General features: G+C 40.8%; 1 protein-coding gene across 7 annotated transcripts in view; it reads left to right on the top strand.

Annotated features, from left to right (window-relative positions):
- The window catches only part of LOC309365466 (mucin-5B-like), a 46,086-nt gene that overhangs the window by 19,163 nt on the left and 7,084 nt on the right, over nt 1–19,839 (top strand). For 4 of the 7 annotated variants that reach the window (XM_081903512.1, XM_081903507.1, XM_081903508.1 and 1 more), the window contains 19 exons: nt 240–419; nt 1,217–1,453; nt 3,091–3,247; nt 4,147–4,275; nt 6,297–6,381; nt 6,586–6,623; nt 7,583–7,648; nt 8,779–8,874; nt 9,735–10,000; nt 11,602–11,776; nt 12,739–12,989; nt 13,386–13,569; nt 14,154–14,361; nt 14,994–15,172; nt 16,590–16,659; nt 16,793–16,917; nt 17,334–17,365; nt 18,514–18,691; nt 19,495–19,599. In XM_081903512.1, coding sequence (XP_081759638.1) covers nt 240–419; nt 1,217–1,453; nt 3,091–3,247; nt 4,147–4,275; nt 6,297–6,381; nt 6,586–6,623; nt 7,583–7,648; nt 8,779–8,874; nt 9,735–10,000; nt 11,602–11,776; nt 12,739–12,989; nt 13,386–13,569; nt 14,154–14,361; nt 14,994–15,172; nt 16,590–16,659; nt 16,793–16,917; nt 17,334–17,365; nt 18,514–18,691; nt 19,495–19,599 — 2,761 coding nt within the window. The remainder of the gene's footprint in view (nt 1–239; nt 420–1,216; nt 1,454–3,090; nt 3,248–4,146; nt 4,276–6,296; nt 6,382–6,585; nt 6,624–7,582; nt 7,649–8,778; nt 8,875–9,734; nt 10,001–11,601; nt 11,777–12,738; nt 12,990–13,385; nt 13,570–14,153; nt 14,362–14,993; nt 15,173–16,589; nt 16,660–16,792; nt 16,918–17,333; nt 17,366–18,513; nt 18,692–19,494; nt 19,600–19,839) is intronic. The other 3 variants (XM_081903509.1, XM_081903511.1, XM_081903510.1) reach the window with 3 other exon arrangements.

Here is a 19,839-nt window from a genome sequence, read left to right as displayed (position 1 = left end):
AAGAAGGAATATATCTTGTGAACTGCCTTGAGGTCTATGGATGAAGGACAGTATGCAAATTTAATAAATAATAAATATCATCATCATCTTGGGGGAAAGAAGAGATGTGGGTATATATTGCAGTTGCACATCTTGATGGGATGGCATATGAATTATTATCTACAAAAGGGTTGTGGTTGCGTTGTCATTGTATTTCAGCTGCATCCTTGCTCTTACAAATTATTTATGTCTTTTTCTAGGGTAGTGAAATCAGACTTCAGGAGGGGAAAATTGAGGAGATAACTAGTATGCCGCCTTCTGAAAGGAACTATAACATCCATCTCATGGGAATTTACATTATAATTGAAACTTTCCATGGAATGACCTTCATGTGGGATGAGAAGACAACAATCATGGTGCAACTCGCACCCTCTTTTCAGGTAGGTGCAAACATGACCGCTGATTTGCACATGGTAATTCTATTTGCAGAATTGGTTCATATAATGAATAATTTTCCTGTCAAGGTATCACTTCCACTTCGGAGGTGGGAATTGAGCATCACATCTACACTGTCACAAGTGGAGAATAGACACATCTTTGTTTTGCAGCATGGAATAAGTTGTATGTGTGTTCATCTCACCTGATACATGTACATTTCCTGCCTATAAACAAGTCATAGCTAAGTGTGCATAGAAATTGTTGTGAGTAGAATGATCCTCAGTTACCTGCTAATAAACTGCCCAGTTTGCAGCTAGTGTATTCTGCAATTCTCTGGTTATACTTGTAAACATAACATGTACCAATCAGATGCCTTAAACTAAACCTATTTGCTTTTTTCATATTTAGGAAGCATTTGATTTATTTTTTATAGCTTCCTGCAACTAGTAAAGATAGAATCGCCATAAATCAGACAAATATTGGTAGGCTTATGCTGCAAATGCAGACAATATTCTTTGTCTCAAGTGAATCCAACACATTTTTTGTGTGCTGTAAATTCTTAGACTGTTATCTTTTAAAATATGTGGATATTAATTGGCCCCCGTTTTCATTCTTCTAAAATAGTCTAACAACTTAGTAGAGAAAAGTGTTCTGAATCAAGAGAAACCCATAGGACTAGTGGTTGATACAAAGCATGTTTAGAATACAATTTGAATTTACTTCATTTTGACAGTTTTATTTATTTGCTTTTTATTCTGTCAGTAAAGTCTTTGTAAAATGCCATGCTCCAATTTCCTAGGGCAGAGTTTGTGGTCTTTGTGGTGATTTTGACAGCAGTGGCAACAATGACTTCACGACGAGAGGGCAGTCTGTGGAGATGCAAGCACAGGCATTTGGAAGCAGCTGGAAAGTCACCACTAGCTGTTCAGACAGAAACAAGGTTGACCTATGTGCAAGTCAGCCTTCCAAACTCATACTGGGGCAAAAGCGATGCAGCATTCTCAAGAGTGACGTTTTTGAAGCCTGCCACAGTAAGGTAATCTGTCTGCTTGTCTCTCCCTTTGCTTCTTGAGACTCTTCCCCTTCTCCTTGCATCCTCCCATCCTAGCATTCCTAGCATTTCATAAAGTTATGGGTGGCAAGAATTATGATTAATTTTACTGGCAAAACAAGAAAAGTTAAACATATGAAAAATATTTTCGGGAGAGGGCATAATTATTGAAGGCATTTAAAAGAATAGCAGGGAGTGCACCCTCCAGAGATATTTGTTCCCATTCCTAGGGATGGTGTTGTAGAGAGATGTCGACAGTGAGAGGCATGGCCAAAAGTGGCTATGGCCACTCTTATGTGCTCATACATACGCATGACATATCAGGCACACAAAAATAGAGTATGGATGCCATATGTCTGGATTTTCCTGGACATTGCCAAGATTTCAAAGGTGCAATTGATGTCCGGGGTGTGGGGTGTGGATTTCCAAAAGGCGGTGCTTTGTCCTGGATTGGGGGGGAAATGAGTTTTGGTGATAATGTATTGTTGCATGCCATCCCAGTCTCTGAGTGGTGCAAGATTCCAGGGGCTCCAGGGTTTGTGTTTCCTTTGGAATGAGGCACAGCAGAGACTGGTATGGCTTATTTACACATATATACAACGTGAGTCTATGATGGACAGGACCACAGCCTCCCATAGCCAAAGCCTTTGATTCCTAAAAAGGAAGAAGAAGAAGGGGGGGATCCTTAAAAAAGCTTAAGCTTAGGGCTGTCCTGCTTTTTACTTTTTGAAAGATGGCAACCTTAACATAGAGGCACATGGATCCCCTTACCATCAGAATACTGGCTCTGCCCACTTTGACGCTGCATCTATTTTACCCTCCCCCCTTTTGCAATTGCTGCCAAAATTAGCAGAGTCAGGCAGAAACAGTTGCTTGAGAGTCCATATCAACTGGGGTTAGGCACCCCATTATAGAACTACCCCAGATGCATGAATTTTGGGAGCAGAATCTCCATGAACTAAATGCCTTTCATTTGTACCATTTTGGGGATTTGTCTGGTGTACAGATAGCACTGTAGTGGGATGCCACAAGTGAATTGTTCCTATAGACTAGAATGGGGTGTGTGTGTGTGCAAAACCAGGCCACCTAATTGGCAGTGATCTTGCATTTAAACAGATTATCATATCTGCCCTGTTTCCAGATACTTCAGAATATTGATAAGAAACATTTAGGCAATTGGTTTTATACTTTCCCAGGGAAAGAAAATTACAATTTAAGAAAATGGTTAGCCTAATTAGTGTTGCAATCAGATAGGAAAGCACAGATGGACTTCAAAGGGAAAGGAGAGAAAAAAATGAACCTTCCCACAATATAAATATAAATTTAAATATAAAGGATTAGTGTTGTCTAATCATATGGAGGTTAGACAAGATAATTTAAAAACTTGCATTTTCCTAGGCCAAAAGCATCCATGATCCCATGGGCATAATATTATGGTGGCGATATAGCTATTTCTTCAAAGCTGGAATTTGATAGGGCGGCCTCCCAGGACAAATATTCAGTTTTCCTTGAATATTTCAAGGAAGGCAGTCTAGGCAGTCTTGTATTTTCTATTTTAAGCTGATTAAATAGCATACTGGGAAGAAATGTTCATTATTTCTGGCTGTTCTTGGTTCTGTTAGATCAACCCAACCCCCTATTATGAATCCTGCATATCTGATTTTTGTGGTTGTGACAGTCTGGGAGACTGTGAGTGTTTCTGTACTGCTGTAGCAGCATATGCAAGGAGTTGTGGCAGAGTTGGCATCTGTATTGACTGGCGAAATCCTAAAAATTGCCGTAAGTACTTACAAAGCAAATATAGTCTCAGCAGCAATGATTGTGTAGCTGCATGTTATCTGAGGGGGTGAGAAATACTAATTGCTAATGGTATTTAATGACACAGTTGAGTGTATGACTGATAAAGGAATTTTCTTCTTCAGAATCCCCTTTGTGATTCACATCTTCCACGTTGTCCAAAAACATAACACTTTATTATAGCCTTATAACCTTTTGAACAATATGATACTTTGGAGAAGAAGATGGACGGAAAATATCACAAATAATAGTGAAAAACTGTTCTCAACAAGAGGTCATACTTTAAAACTACTAGCAAGTGAAGCTTACAAGAGTACACTTGGAACAAGTGTTCCTTTTATCCACAAGATAAATCTGGGACCAACACCTCACATGTAGTTCAGCTAATTATTGCTGTGCATGGGACCAGAACCAGTGGCTAGAAGTTTCACCAATGACTAAGCATTTCATTGTTTCAAGCTGCACATGTCCAGCATGTCATTGATTAACATAGACATTATTTCCAGGGTATGCGCATGGCTGTGTGTGTGTGTGTGTGTACAGGCCTCCCATTATTTATTTACTTATTGTCGTTCTTACTTGTCCCTCTCCTTGATGTACAGCAAGTTACAGCATATAAAAGCACAATTAAAATGGGGGGAAATATCCAATCCCCAAATCAGTGATCCATACAACACATTACAGGGAGAACCTCAAAATCAATTCCTCAATTTTCAAAGGCAAGGATAACAAGATGAATCTCTTCACATTGCATCAAAAGTGGTAGCTGGCATGACTGAGGGGTAGCCAGAAGGAGGAGGGAGGGAGGGAGAAAGGAAGGAAGGGGATTCCATTGAAAACATGGATCTCATCACTTATGGCTAGCATGTCTTCTTACCCAGCTGTGTTTTGTGACCACTATAATTCACCCAACCAAAGAGAATGGCGGTATAAGCCCTGTGGAGAACCTTGTTTAAGGACCTGCAGGAATCCAGCAGGAAACTGTGGCAATCTGCTTTATAGTTTTGAAGGTAAATGCTTTTTCACTTCCCACAAAACATGACATGAAATGAGAAAAAGGTTTCTGCTGAAATTCATAAAATGTAAAGGGATTATATTTGATATTTCTTTGCAGTGGCCAAAAACCCACTCTCTCAGCAAAGCACAGAGGCTTTAATGGTTAAATTTACAGACCAAATAGTGGAAATATATATATATATATATATATGCAGGTTTTGGTGTCCTCGGGTGTCTTCCCGTGTAAAAGTTGGGGTGTCTAGGCGACGTTTCGACGAGGTCTCACTCGTCATCTTCAGGCTGGTGCTTTCGGCTTCTTGTTACTGGAACAGAGCAGGATCTCAGTGTTTGAGTTCCTATAAATACTGTTGAGGGGGTGTGGTGTATAGCCTCCAATGTTCTGGGCAGAGAGGAAGTTCCCAGGCTAGTGTGCCTTTTCTTCTTTTGTTCCTTAATTACTTGAGGGATATCTTGAGTGATTTCTTGAGTGATATCCTGAGTACCACTTAGGTGGGTCATTAGGTGTGGATTGGTTGCTAAAGTCTTTGTGTCTTGACCTCTTGAACTTTGTGAAGAGTTTTTCTGAGAAGATGGCTGTACTGCACTTAGTTGTGCTCTGGCTTGGCTTCGTGTATAGGGGCGAGCTGTGGTTTTGTGGCCTGTGTCAGCCAGATCTGTGTAGGGATTGCAGGGGGGTGCAGCATCCGGAGGTGCCACCATGGTTTGGCTACTGGATGGTGTCTGTAATTTATCTGTGGAGAGGGTCTGGGTTTGGGTTTGGGTCTGGTGTGGTTGATTGGTGATGGCGTTCTGTGTGCCTCTGGATCTGGTGTCAGTTTTTGTGGGGAGGGCTAATTTCCAGATGTCTGGCAAGCGGGATGTGTCGTCACGCTTGTTCATGTTGTGAGGGTGTTTCTCTATCTCGATGGCTTCCATGATTATTCTCTTGTGGTGATGTTCCATGTTAAAGAGCAATTTGGAATCTGCAAAATTAATTTCGTGTCCTGTTTCTTTCATGTGTTGGAAAAGAGAGGAAGTAATTTTGCAGATTCCAAATTGCTCTTTAACATGGAACATCACCACAAGAGAATAATCATGGAAGCCATCGAGATAGAGAAACACCCTCACAACATGAACAAGCGTGACGACACATCCCGCTTGCCAGACATCTGGAAATTAGCCCTCCCCACAAAAACTGACACCAGATCCAGAGGCACACAGAACGCCATCACCAATCAACCACACCAGACCCAAACCCAAACCCAGACCCTCTCCACAGATAAATTACAGACACCATCCAGTAGCCAAACCATGGTGGCACCTCCGGATGCTGCACCCCCCTGCAATCCCTACACAGATCTGGCTGACACAGGCCACAAAACCACAGCTCGCCCCTATACACGAAGCCAAGCCAGAGCACAACTAAGTGCAGTACAGCCATCTTCTCAGAAAAACTCTTCACAAAGTTCAAGAGGTCAAGACACAAAGACTTTAGCAACCAATCCACACCTAATGACCCACCTAAGTGGTACTCAGGATATCACTCAAGAAATCACTCAAGATATCCCTCAAGTAATTAAGGAACAAAAGAAGAAAAGGCACACTAGCCTGGGAACTTCCTCTCTGCCCAGAACATTGGAGGCTATACACCACACCCCCTCAACAGTATTTATAGGAACTCAAACACTGAGATCCTGCTCTGTTCCAGTAACAAGAAGCCGAAAGCACCAGCCTGAAGATGACGAGTGAGACCTCGTCGAAACGTCGCCTAGACACCCCAACTTTTACACGGGAAGACACCCGAGGACACCAAAACCTGCATTCCTGTACCCGTGAAAATCTACGAAAGCATATATATATATATATATATATATATATATATATATAATTTTTTGTTCTTCTATTTTCTAATTATTGCAATTTCAGATTTATACCTTATAATATACCTTATGTAATATATATATTATTATATCACCTATTAGCCAGCCCCTATTGAAAAGTGAGATTATATTTTGATGGTTTGCTCCCATTTTAGGCTGCTACCCAGAATGCAGTGCTGAGAAGCCATATTATGATGAGAAAAAAAGAGAATGTGTCTCAGTGTTTGAGTGTACCTCATGGTAGGTCATTTTTAACAGCATAGCCCATTCTGCAAATATGCTTGTCAAGGTTTCTTTAGTCTGTGGTAGTCACATCTTTGTAGACTCTGAACTGAGAGAGGGAGAGAAGTGTGGATTACTTTGTGTGTTGGTGTTTTGTTTTGCTTTAGTGTACAAATTAAGCAATAAAAGAATCAACAATACTTTATATATGTTTCCCCTCAGTGATCCAAAAGAAAAACTCTGCTTGAACAAATCAAATGGTAAGTTGCCCAATGGTAAAGCTCTTATTAACTGTATTTAGAGAATATTATTTGTGTGTGTGTGTGTGTGTGTGTGTGTGTGTGTGTGTGAGAGAGAGAGAGAGAGAGAGAGAGAGAGAGAGAGAGAGAGAGCACCCCTCATATAAAATATCAAGGTGGTGTACAACAAAATATGGAAGTAAAATAAAGCATAAAATACCATAAAAACAACTCAAAACAATCATCTGGCTCATCTTGAAAAGGTTTAAACAACATATGCCTGTCAACATACAAGGTATTTGAGAGACATCTACATTAGCAGCAAAGGGCCCTGCCAAATCTCTGCTGGAAACTCCACTCAAATGTGCAAAGTTTAAGCTGTGCAGTGTGTGGAGACCAGCATGTGGGAACTTTGAGAGAGACACTGAATCAACTATATATCCACAGTCTTCCTTGAAGTTAGCCAAGGAGTTCTTGACTTAACACCTAGTTCTTCTTGAGCATAGAGAACATTATTTCTTTTGGTCTCATCAATGACTCACACCGTGGGTGGTATCCAACTAAGGTTTCCCATCAACACAAAGACTTCTTCTTGTTCAATGGGACTTCCTTCCTCTCCCTTGATGCGTGTCCTGCACCCTCACCAAATCAGTTGTGGAGAATTGGGGGAACCCTAAGAACAGCTTTAGGGAGTGGACGGAAGGAGGTGGGGAGGTCTTGATGTCTTTTCATTAGCTTTTTTTAAACATTAGATTAGGCACAAATGATAGAGCTGCATCCAATAATTTTGCTACTCATCAGGAATAAGAGGCAAGGCTGAATGAGTATTTGTTGAGTTAATCTGGGTTTTGTTAGCTTTGTAGATCTCAATTTCATTACAAGACTAATATAAAGAGAATTCTTGGCTATTACATCCGTTGATAAGAAAGTAGCGTGTGGATTACTTCAAAGCACTAACCTGCATAATATATTCGAAACAGCAGGGCAAGGCTTGGAGATCACGCCTCAAGGCAGGGAAATTGTTGGCCCTTCAAAGCCAAGAGCAGGTGAGGATGTGTGGGATTTTAAAAGGTCAAAAACGCATAGTGGGGTGTGTCTGGGCAGAGAAGTGAAATTAATATATTCAATTGTTCTATGCCTGTTTTTACTGTATTGGACGGTAAATCACTTTAGGATGCCTTGTAGGAGGTGATTCATAAATGAAATCAATAAATAATTACAATAACAATATACACAGCAGCATCAGTAAAAATGATGATCATTATACTAAAACAGGCATAGGCAAACTTGGCCTGCCTGATGGTTTGGGACTACAACTCCCATCATCCCTGACCACTGGTGCTGTTAGCTAGGGATGATGGGAGTTGTAGTCTCAAAACATCTGGAGGGCCGAGTTTGCCTATGTCTGTACTAAAAGTTAACATTGACATTTGAATGTTGACAACTGAGGAACTACTTGAAGATGACTTAGAGTCCATGCCATAGAGTAAGATCAAATGCTGACCAATTTGTAGTCACGGACATCAAAAAATGAAATGATCTTATTATAAATCTGAGAAGAATACTTACAAAATATTTTCATCTTGCATATGTGCCACAAAGGGAACAATTCTCATTAAAGTGGACAGTTATATGCAGGTATATAAGTTGCTGCCTCCTTCAGGTGTGCAGTAGTATTGGGAGGACAAGTTGTCCGGTTTCTCCTTTGGCTGGGTAGCATCAGTATGAGGGCACATGGGTCAGCCAGTCTCCTGGCAGGCAGCATAAGCATGAGGTCATAATGACCAGTCTTTCAATGACCAGGCAACATTAGCAACAGGTCACAATGCCCAGTGTGTAGTAGATTCACAGTGGTGGGGGCATATTGGTCACTCTCCCTCTCATTCAATCAGGTGGCAATAGTAGTGTGTGTGCACAACTCTTTTTCTCACACATCCTGAGATAAAGAAAAACAGGACATTCCTGTTGAGATAGACAACAACAGTTTGTGGGCAAGAGGAGGATGTCAGATTAAGTATGGTGGGATTCCACTCCTTGCTCATGGTGTGTGTAAGGGGAAGGGAATATGTTGTTCAATGTCAGTGCCATTTGCCAACTATGGCTGCTGCTGTTTATTTTGGAAAGGTGTCAAATGTTCAGTAAGAAACTGGATGTCCCATGCTTCTTATTGTTTTAGGGAAAACTACAGTGGCTCTCCCCATCTCACCAGCAAAATCAGAAATGAGAACCACACCATGCTTCTGTAATGTAAATGGACAGCTCATAACAAGTGGTAAGGCAGACATATTTGAAATAACTTCCATGGACTTATTTTGTGTGTGTACTATTTATTTCACAAATAATCATTGCAATCTTTGCAGCTACATATTGTTGTGAGTTTGCGTGGTGGGGGGTAGGCTGTATGTCTGAGTTCCTTCCAATTCCTGGATCCAGCAGGGATTCAAATCACTGGAATAGCCAGGCAAGTTACTTGGTAATGGCCCAAGTATGGGTTGTTAAGGTAACAAAGGGAATGGTCTGTGCCAGAGGACAAATGGGTTCCTCCCTCCAACTGTCTCTTAGTTAGAAAGACAAAGAGTTGAGTTCCATATGTGAGGTAGAAGCTGCAGGCTGGGCAGCTGAAAGACAGGGCTATGCTTGATTTCTGCTTGAATCCAAGGCTGTGCCTAGGGAAGAAGTCAGACCTTCTTGGGTATTAATGCTGTGAGCCCATCCGTCTTAGGCTCAGGTTGTATATGTGTGTAAAAAAACTCCCATATATCATAAAGACATCCCAGACTCCACTGTACCTCATTCCAAGGAAACCAAACCCTGGGTCAGCATCTGGAACCCCTGGAATCTTGCATCACTCTGTGATTGGGGTATATGCTTGAATAACTTGTTGTTGGATTTTTTCATGACTTTTACATTTTTCCTGTTGCGTGAACTGCACCCTTATTTTTCCTGAATATATTCAGGAAAAATCTGTATAAATTAATAATTATTCTTGGCATTGGGTGATGATTGGTGTTTTATTTTTTAAGTGGATGATTCTCTGCTTTATAATGTGTGTACCTCATCACACACACACACACACACACACACACACACACAATGTTGCTGTTTGTTCTAACTGTTCCTCTTGATTTCTAGGCAGTAGCCAGTTTGTGACAATGGATACTTCACGTTGGTGTATTTATGCCTTTTGTAATACATCATGCCAGATTGAATTCAACTATGGAGAATGTATCTCATTCTATACCACTCCTGTCCCAAGCAAGCCTGCCATGATCCCCAGCAGACCTTGTAAGGGGAATAATCAGAACTGTGAGAAAGAGCCGCCTCCTTACTCTAAAGTTAAAGCTGCTTCTTCATTTACTCCTGGGAGTGATTGCACTGACCTCATTCCTCCTAGAAAGGTGAGCAAGCAGCGCTGCTGATACTACAAGCGTAGAATGGAAAGTGTTTGTTGCTGACATATTTGTTCTTGAGAAGCATATAATAAATAGACAGATAATAGTTTGTTTTCAGTCCTGGGCCATAACAAAATGACAATATAATTTACAAATGCCTAGCGCTGCTGTACACATAAAAGAAAATATATAGCTCAGTGTAGCATTTCACAAAATATCATTAGACACATTGATTCAAATATCAAACACATTAGTGTAAAAATGTTCGAACATTTACAGCTACTAACTACTCTTCTGGCAATGTCAAAAATCTGAATAGCTCAGTGATAGATAAATAAGATTTCCCCGACACGGAGAGAGGAAAATTTGGGAGATGATGATTAAAATTAACATACAAAATGAATGAAATATATAATAATAATGAAAACTTATTGAGAAATGAGCCTTATTCATCCAGTTTTAGAATGACCAAATTAGAGATAAAATATTTATATTAATTTAATGTAATGTGCGTGCATTGGCTTGAGTGTATTGGCATGAGCACTTCTGCACCTGCACTGCACCAGCCTCCTGGCTGCCTTGCCTCTCCCCCCCCTTCTGGAAAGTGGCAGTGGCACTGTCGCTGGGAATAATCTTGCAGCTGTGCCCCAAGAGTGAAGCCCCTTCTGAAGTGGCAGCGAGGATATGCCTCCACTGACCTACTAAACATCGGGATGAAGCTGGTTCAGTACTCACAGAGAAACATGCCAACATTTAGGGAAGTACCAAAGCCAAGTGGCACAATAATCTCGTATAGTTGTTGATGTTGTAATATTTTATTATTTCTACTTATAGAATCTGTTGCACTTTCTAGTCATGGAAATAAATAAATGATACAGTGTTTGGAAAAATCAGAGTTTTAACCAGCTGAAAAAGCTGACAGCCCAAGTTAGTATTTACAGCTTCTCCCTGCCAATAGTATCAAAGGTCTATGAAAGCAATAGGCAAATACCTCTTCCTCACCAACATATATATTTTATATAGTGTGAACAACAAAGCAGCTGTCTATAGCCTGATCTAAAAATTGTTTCTTAAAGGAAAGCATGGTATTGCATAGAAATAGACAAGACTCAGTGATTTACTGATTGTGTTGTGTTAAAAAGGTAAAGGTAAAGGTACCCCTGCCCGTACGGGCCAGTCTTGACAGACTCTGGGGTTGTGCGCCCATCTCACTTAAGAGGCCAGGGGCCAGCGCTGTCCGGAGACACTTCCGGGTCACATGGCCAGTGTGACATCGCTGCTCTGGCGAGCCAGAGCTGCACACGGAAACGCCGTTTACCTTCCCGCTGGTAAGCGGTCCCTATTTATCTACTTGCACCCGGAGGTGCTTTCGAACTGCTAGGTTGGCAGGCGCTGGGACCGAGCAGCGGGAGCGCACCCCGCAGCAGGGATTCGAACCGCTGACCTTTCGATCAGCAAGTCCTAGACGCTGAGGCTTTAACCCACAGCGCCACCTGTGTGTTGTGTTATGGTGCAGTAAATATACTGAGTTAAGTTGAATTGAATGAGTACCAAGGCAGAGCAAATTGTACTGATTCCTTTTGCGGTTTTCTTTTATACATCAACAGTATCAAGAATTATGGAAATTTGAAAACTGCCAAATCGCCACTTGCTTAGGTGGAAAACATATTAAAGTATCTGATGTGCGCTGCCCACCTCAAAAGTCAAAGATCTGTGTCAATGGATTGCCACTTGTGAAAAACTATGATGCATCAGGCTGTTGTTGGGCTCTGGAGTGTCAATGTAAGTGATAATCGAACAAAGTACTAATTCCATTGTTTTAAAGCAAAAGCAAAAATCTAGGAGGTCATGTGCTCCATTCAATTATAAATTAGTGTAAGATTAACATTTCTCTCATACCTAGGTAGGTAGGTAGAAAGATACAGAGCACACAAGCATCACAGCACCCCTTTAACTTCTGTGATCTTCTGGCTGTCCAGAATGGAGATCACAGAAGCTGCCCCAGCTGAGCTCCTGTGTTACATTGTGCATGCAGTTGTAGGCACTGGGAAGATTCACACAAGAGCAAAATGCAGCCTAAAGTAATATCAGAACAAGCCCAATGAAACATTAGGGATATCTGAAGCTGCCTTCTGCCAAGTCCAACCATTGGACCATCTAGTTCAGTACTGTCTGTGCTGACTGCAGCAGTCCTCCAAGTTTCCAGATGGAGTCTTTTCCCAACTCTAGCATAATATGTCAAGAGATTGAACCTGGGACCTTTTGCATGCACTGACGGGCAGGAGTCAGATATAGTCGGGTCAATCCAATGCGTAAGCCAGTACCACTTACATGCTGTAACCAATAAAGTTGTGGCCAAAATTTGCCCAATAACATTAACCTAATATCTGTGTCCTTGTGTTTTATTCTTCGACGAGGGGATGGTTATGGGGTCTTGACACGCAAGTGCTGGGTGAAGAACAAGGGTCCACATTTACTGCATCCATGAGACCCACAGCAGGCCCAGCTGCTACATTTCCTTGATCCTTCTGGAGCTGTGCTCTTCTAGCTCCTTGCTATAGTACATTTTGAGGCTTTTGTTCTTGTCCCTTTGATTTTATGTTTTGATATATGTGTGGTAGGCTAATGAATGGATGCTCCCCAACTTGAATGGATGGTTTGACAGGTGGATTTGACAGCTGTTTGGTTTACCTCTCTGAGCCTGTAGCCTTCTCATTCTAATCGTATGTGTTTGCTCCTTTTAGGTGCTTGCAATGGATGGGGAAATCAACACTATGTAACATTTGATGGATCCTATTATAATTTCCATGGGAATTGCACCTATCTGCTTATGAAACCAATCATACCTGGCTCTCAGAATTTCTGGATCTACTTGGACAATCACTATTGCGCTGCCAGAGAGAGAGCTCTATGCTCTATGAGCCTTTTCATATTTTACAACCACTCTACAGTCATTTTGACACGAGGAGTTGAAAATGGAGAAGAAAGCAACCTGGTAAAACATTGATCAGATTCTCTGTGTGTAAACATGACATTATATGACCACGTATCAAACAAAGATTTCCTGTCCCACCCCCAGCAATACTACTTCAGTTTATGAAGTAGCATTTTAAAGCTGTGTTCCCCTCACCAGAGTTAGAGCACAAAAATCACCTCTCTTAGAAAATCAAAGAAGTAGCAAACTGCACACGGCGGCAGGAGGGCAACAGAGCTGAGATATAGTGATCCTGTGGGTAAATTAGTGCTAGTGTAAATATACATAGTGCTAAGCATCTCATATATGTGTGTATCCTTTTCATCAGCTGGAAAGGTAATATAGCACTTCCTAGGAAGGCTATTTCACATACTATGTTTGACCTGCTCTGATTCTTCCAATTAATTACTTCTTAAGGTTCTATATAACAATAAAGAAATCACACCGAGTTTTTCAAAAGATGGCATTGACATCACCAACTCTGGACACTACGTTGTGGTGAAAATACCTGAAATGGGCCTTAATGTCACCTATACTCGCCTTGCTTTTCAAGTAAACCTGCCTTTCAGCACTTTTTATAACAATACTGAAGGGCTATGTGGTAAGTATTGGCTACAACTAAAGAGTGAATGCACCTGATTTATGTTTATAGCCTTTTATTTCAGTCATTACTTTTGATTTTAAATATTTGTTGGTACTGGAGAGAGACAAAGGAGAGAGAAAGAAACAGCGTTCCATAGATAGGAGCCAATTTCTAGGAGCCGAGGTCCCTTCATTCTCCTCATGCTTTGTTCACCAATTTTTTATATGTAGAAGTCCATATATTTGGACTTCTCCCTCCTTCTTTATTTCTTCTTTCCTCTTGGTTATATATGCAGAGGAGAATATCCAGAGCATCAATAAAAGAGGCCCTCTAGTTTACTTTAAATCAGTATGTGAAATTTAGTATTCCCTGTGTGTCTTTCGCCTTCTTGTCCCTTGGTTACCAGGCTCACATTACTTGTTCCAACCCACTGCCATGCCTTTCCACCCTATTGCTATTTGCATTGGCGGGGGGGGGGCAAGCAATGTTTATTTCTACAGACTCAATGGGTAAGCAATTGCCACTTTCCTTTGTACTAGACGGTTTATAGATGCTTGTGCCTTCCTAGCCTTTGCTTGAAGTGACCTTCTTATCTTGACCAGGTACGTGCACCAACAAAAAGACAGATGATGCAATGAAAAGGAATGGCAAGATTGCAGATTCTTTCACAGAAATGGCAATGGACTGGAAAATGATGGACCTCATCACTAGACATTGTGATGCAGGGCAACACTTGGCACCTTTTCAGACTCAAATGTCACCATCCAAAATGGCCGCCTGTGTAGTGCCTCCCCTATGTAAACTTATCTGGTAAAGCACACTTTTAATGAATGTTACATAAACTGAGGTTCCTCTTTATTTTGGTCACTTAAATCCTGCGCAGCAACATTTACTATTCCCAGGGTAGCCATCTTAAGATGGACACCCAAGTGTTGAGGCAATTAAATTTGGTTGTTGCTTTTAAGTTTGCTGAAAAACTAAAAATAATAATAATAGGTATGCATGTTTTCAAGTTTAATTTTGAAGTAGAAATACCCATGTGAACTCCATTAAGTTGCTGTAGAAAAAACTAGCTAAGGAAGGTTATGCACCAGCTCAAAGTGAGTGTGTGTTGGTAATGATGCAAAGCACGGTTCGCTGTAATTATAATAGACATGTATTTTATGCTGGATTATTAGTATAAGGTATGGTAGTATTCAAGTAAGTGTTACTCATGGTAGACTCAGAAATTAAGAAAGCTGAGTTGACCAAATCCATTCATTTCAGTGAGTCTGAGTCTGACTAGTATTGGGCAGAATCCATAGATGTTCTCTTAAGTAAGTCTTACAGTCAGCAAGTTTAGAATAATAACAGATCTCCATCCTTAATTATTTTGTCTCTCTCTTATTTGGAACACATTAGTTCACTCTGTAAATAAACTTCATTTTTTAAAATTAAACAAGGAGTTTTACAGAATGTCACAATGATGTTCCGCCACGGCCGTACTATGATGCCTGTGTTGTGGATGGCTGCTCTTCACCAAAGCAGAACATGGAATGTGGAAGTCTCCAGGCCTATGCAGCCTTGTGTGGGTCCCATGGGATCTGTGTAGACTGGAGAAGCAAAGCCAACAGGAAGTGTGGTGAGCTGAATGACATCCCAGGAGAGGGTTGTTGAGGGTTACTCCTTTTTATCAGCTGACATGTTCTTGATCTGTTATCTGCTGGCTCTACGAGCCTAAAATAAGCTCCTCTCAGGAACACTGAGATCTGAATTCCCAAAGTATAATGTTAGTTTGAAAAGAAGGTCCAAATTGCAGTCTTCTAGTTTAGGGCACTTCATCCCTATAAATCTGTGTCCAATTGAACATGATATAAATCATTAGATATAGAAAACTTGTAAGGATTAGAATATGAAACAGATTATCTTTTGAAGTGGAGAGAGACTCCACTGAGGGCTATACCATTTTAGTCAGAAGGCTGCATGATTGAATGTTCACACTAAAATAAATAAATAAATAAATAAATAAATAAATAAATAAATAAATAAATAGGGAAAGCTAGGCTTCTTCCTAATGTACTAGTTTTGTGGATACAACAAATTTTTGAAGGGTAGCATCAGCCATTGACATTATAAGGCAGCTGTTGAGGTTCAGTGGCTTGAGTTTAACCCAGAGATGACCCTTGACTTCTGCATCACAACAACAGCCACAACAGCCTACCCTCTTTGAGTTGCAGTGAGATTTAGAAGATTGGGTCTCTCTCTCTTCTACAGAGAAAATGGGATCCCCCCGACTCGGTACTATACTATCAACTGTTGTACTGGTAGATCCTCTACTACCTTTCCTCATTCACTGTGCAGACACAGAGGAGCCAACTCCTAGGGGCCATGGGGTCCTTGCCCCCCAATAAAATATTTGAGAGGGCCAGGCTCCCCCAAAGTTGTTGGGCATTGCCATTCAAATGGTGTGTGTGCACTGCATCATGTGAGGAAATATATTTCTATGAATTCCTACGTGGACCGTTTTGATCCACACACCTCAGACAAATGTATGAATTGGAATGTAATTTTCATTCAGAGTTTACACTTCTCTGAATTTCACAATACAGTTGTTGTATTAAAAAATCAAAATACATACTTAAATGTGATTTTTAGGATAAAATAGAAATGTGTTCACTGAGATAAAATACATATTTAAATAATAAACATTTGTTTAATTAATGTGGAAATGGGACAGATTGGATTTATGAATGAAAAAATGCACAATTGACATGGAACTGAAGCTGATCAATGTGTTCATCCTTACCAAGTAGTGGCAAGTGTTGTTTGCCACTGCCACATCCATTTGCTCATCCGTACAAGATTATGGCTAGTACACAAAGAACCCCCCCCCAAAAAAAACAGTAGAGCAGGACAACCCTGCATCCATCAAAATATATGTGAATGAAACTACCCCGCTCAATCTGCATGAATATTTTCAGTGGAATTGCTTCCTAGAATTTGTTCTAGCTTTTTAGAATGTAAATGCACTCTGAATGAAATTTGTCAATATTTCACAGAACTCAGATGCTCTCGGGATCAAGTCTATAAGCCATGTGGAAGAATGGAAAGGCTCACTTGCAATAGTGGGTGAGTAACTGCAAGACAAATCTTTATCAAATGGTGTGTGTGTGTGTGTGTGTGTGTGTGTGTGTGTGTGTGTGTGAATAACTCAATAATTCCTCAGTGACCTTTCCTTTATCCTGTTAACACAATCCTACAGAAAAAATGCTGTTGGTGCAAATCCAGCAAAAGTTGACATTCCAGGAATCCTTGTTGAAGGATGTTTCTGTCCGGATGGAATGATCCAATTGAATCACCATGATAGTATCTGTGTTTCTGTCTGTGGTAAGGAAATTGGGGGAAATTGGGAATACAGTTGGCCCAAGATGCCCATATGAGACTGCCCACCCACACCAGCTGCCTATGCAGCATGTAGGTTGCATGCTGGATTAGTGGAACCTAGAAAGGATCAGGAAGCAATGAAGCAAGCACTATGGAAAGAAAAACTGGGAAAGGAAGTTAGCTATATTAGCTTGGATAAAATGCCCCCTTAGAACAATCCTTGCATGATGATATAGCAAGCAGGAAAATGTCACAATTTAGAAATGTGAGCAATGCTTTTTTCGGCTGTGGCTCTCTCATGATTTTTCATATGACATACACTCTTTCAGGGTCCTGATTTGTATATGAATGTATCTTCAGTGTTGTTAACTTTATTTCTGAAATGGTTTGTCTCATATTCCAACTGTTTTAACTTGTAGGCTGCACAGGAACTGATGGACTATTGAGACAGGTAAGGAGGAGTGCAGAAGATGTGTTCTACAGCTGATATACAGCCAGAATAATATTTTGCACTCTGCCCACAAGCTAATACTGCCTAAAATTGCTGAACACTGGCACAGATCAAATATAATGCAAGAACCAGAGCAATTGTATGACAAACTATCACAGCATTCTGTGCTTATTATGGTTAGCCAATATAGTGCAAGAGTTTATTTGTCATGCACATTCTATAGCAGGTTGGGAACTCACATGTCATGGTTTCATATTAGTTAACTTATCCATAGAAGAATGAGAAAAGGCTCCTTAACGGTAGATTGAGAAACAACTGGGTGAAGTTACTGCACAAGTAAGGGATGCAGGTGGCGCTGTGGGTTAAACCACAGAGCCTAGGGCTTGCCGATCGGAAGGTCGGCAGTTCAAATCCCCGTGACGGGGTGAGCTCCCGTTGTTCGGTCCCTGCTTCTGCCCACCTAGCAGTTTGAAAGCACGTCAAAGTGCAAGTAGATAAATAGGTACCGCTCCGGCGGGAAAGTAAACGGCGTTTCCATGCACTGCTTTGGTTCTCCAGAAGCAGCTAAGTCATGCTGGCCACATGAGTCGGTCATGACTGAACCTAATGGTCAGGGGTCCCCTTTACCTTACCTTACTGCACAAGTGCAACAGAACTTCCCTTTTCTCTCCTCCCCCTGTGTATGCCTCTGCACTCCCTCCAAATCTCAGAGCACTCCCTCCAAATCTGCTCTGAGGTATCACCCAAACCTCTAGAGCAGATTAAGGCAGAGGTGTACAGGGAAGGAGAATGAGAGGAAGTTTCACTGCACAAGTGGAAGTTGTTCTACTCATTCAGTGACTGTGCTAGATTCAACCCACTATGCCTTTGTTTGAGGAAGGAAAGTGTACAAAAACACTAAGTAGTTTCAAAACAACCCTACAGTAGACACACTTCCCCACAGGTCTATCTAGCTCAGAACTGTCAATGCTAACTGGCATTTGCTCTCCAAGATTTCAGATAGGAGTCCATCCCAGTCTTACCAAAGCATGTACCCTGCCCCTGAGCTGTGGTCTTTCCCCATCAAAAACTCTAGCAGAAACTCAGCCCCAGAATGATTAATTACTCTGGTCAACATTTTTTTCCTTTTTTGAACATTTATTATACAGCCAGGAGAGAGGTGGGAAAAAGATTGTCAGGTCTGCACCTGTAGCAAGGACACACTGGATATTTCTTGTTCCCCCCACATTTGTGCAAGATCTCCGCCAATCACTTGCACAAGGGAAGGATTTGTACCTATAGTGCGGATACAGCCAGAAGATCCCTGCTGCACAGAGATAGTGTGTGGTAAGCAAGTACTTCAGTAAGATAGATAGATAGATAGATAGATAGATAGAATTTTTATTAGATTTTTTTCTTTTACAGTTTTAAATACTCATTTAAACATCCTTAAAATATCAGTGACTTCCCTTCTTCTCTTTCCATGGTTCATTTTATATACCATAAATCCCTGCATATTTTACATAAACTAAACCATTCAGTATTCCATTATTACATCCATCAAAACTTATTTACATTGTTGAATTTATCTTAATGCTGCCAGCGTTATCAAGTGTACACAGTTGCCCCCCATATATTCACAATAAATATTGCCCAATCTTCTTTAAATGTATGTTCTCTTATTTACTTCAGTAAGTTTTAGGGATGTATTTACTAATGCAGAACAAAGACTGTATGTTTTCTGGAATAATGTACAGAGAATGCATGCTGCCCTCACTGCACCAGTTCTGCATGAATAATCCAGGACATTTTGTTCAAAAATATTCATCACCACCAACTAGTGTGGTGCACTGGATAGAGTGCTGGACAAGGACTTGGGAGACCTGGGTTCAGTTTCCCACTCAGCCATGAAGTACATGTATCAGTCATTCTCAGCCTTGCCTATCTAACAGGGTTGTGTAGAGAAAGAACCATGTATGCCACCTTGAGCTCAGGGGGTGGGGTATAAAGGTTATAGGTGAATACTGTTTTAAAAAGCAGCAGTAGATTGTTGCCAGCCCACGAAGAATAGAGGGTTTCTCTACCTACAACATTATCAAAATGCAAGAAAAAGTGAATGCCTCATATTTTATCTGTTTCTTCATTCACAGAATGTAATGAAAGGTTGTGTCCTCTAACCAAACAGATATGCAATCCAGGCTTCCAAATTGTAGCAATCACTTCTGATGGTGCCTGTTGTCCCATTCATGTTTGTAGTAAGTACTAAAATCACATACATGTCATTTTTGGAGTGGAAGCACAGTTAAGCAACATACACACTACCCTATGTGTATAGGGGAAAATATAGGTCCACACACCCCAATCTGGAATCATTCATGCTCATCCTGTACATGCTGCTTTAAATCTAGATTGATTTTACATAATGCCACCCAAGGAGGTAGGTGTTGTTACTTGGTATTTGTTTGAAAACCCTCCCCTTGAGTGGCTTTTTCTAC

The sequence above is a fragment of the Podarcis melisellensis genome, assembly GCF_964234715.1.
Source record: "Podarcis melisellensis genome assembly, chromosome: 1".
Lineage (NCBI taxonomy): Eukaryota > Metazoa > Chordata > Lepidosauria > Squamata > Lacertidae > Podarcis > Podarcis melisellensis.
The sequence above is the reverse complement of the archived record's forward strand: the minus strand, read 5'-3'. Positions and strand labels throughout refer to the sequence as shown.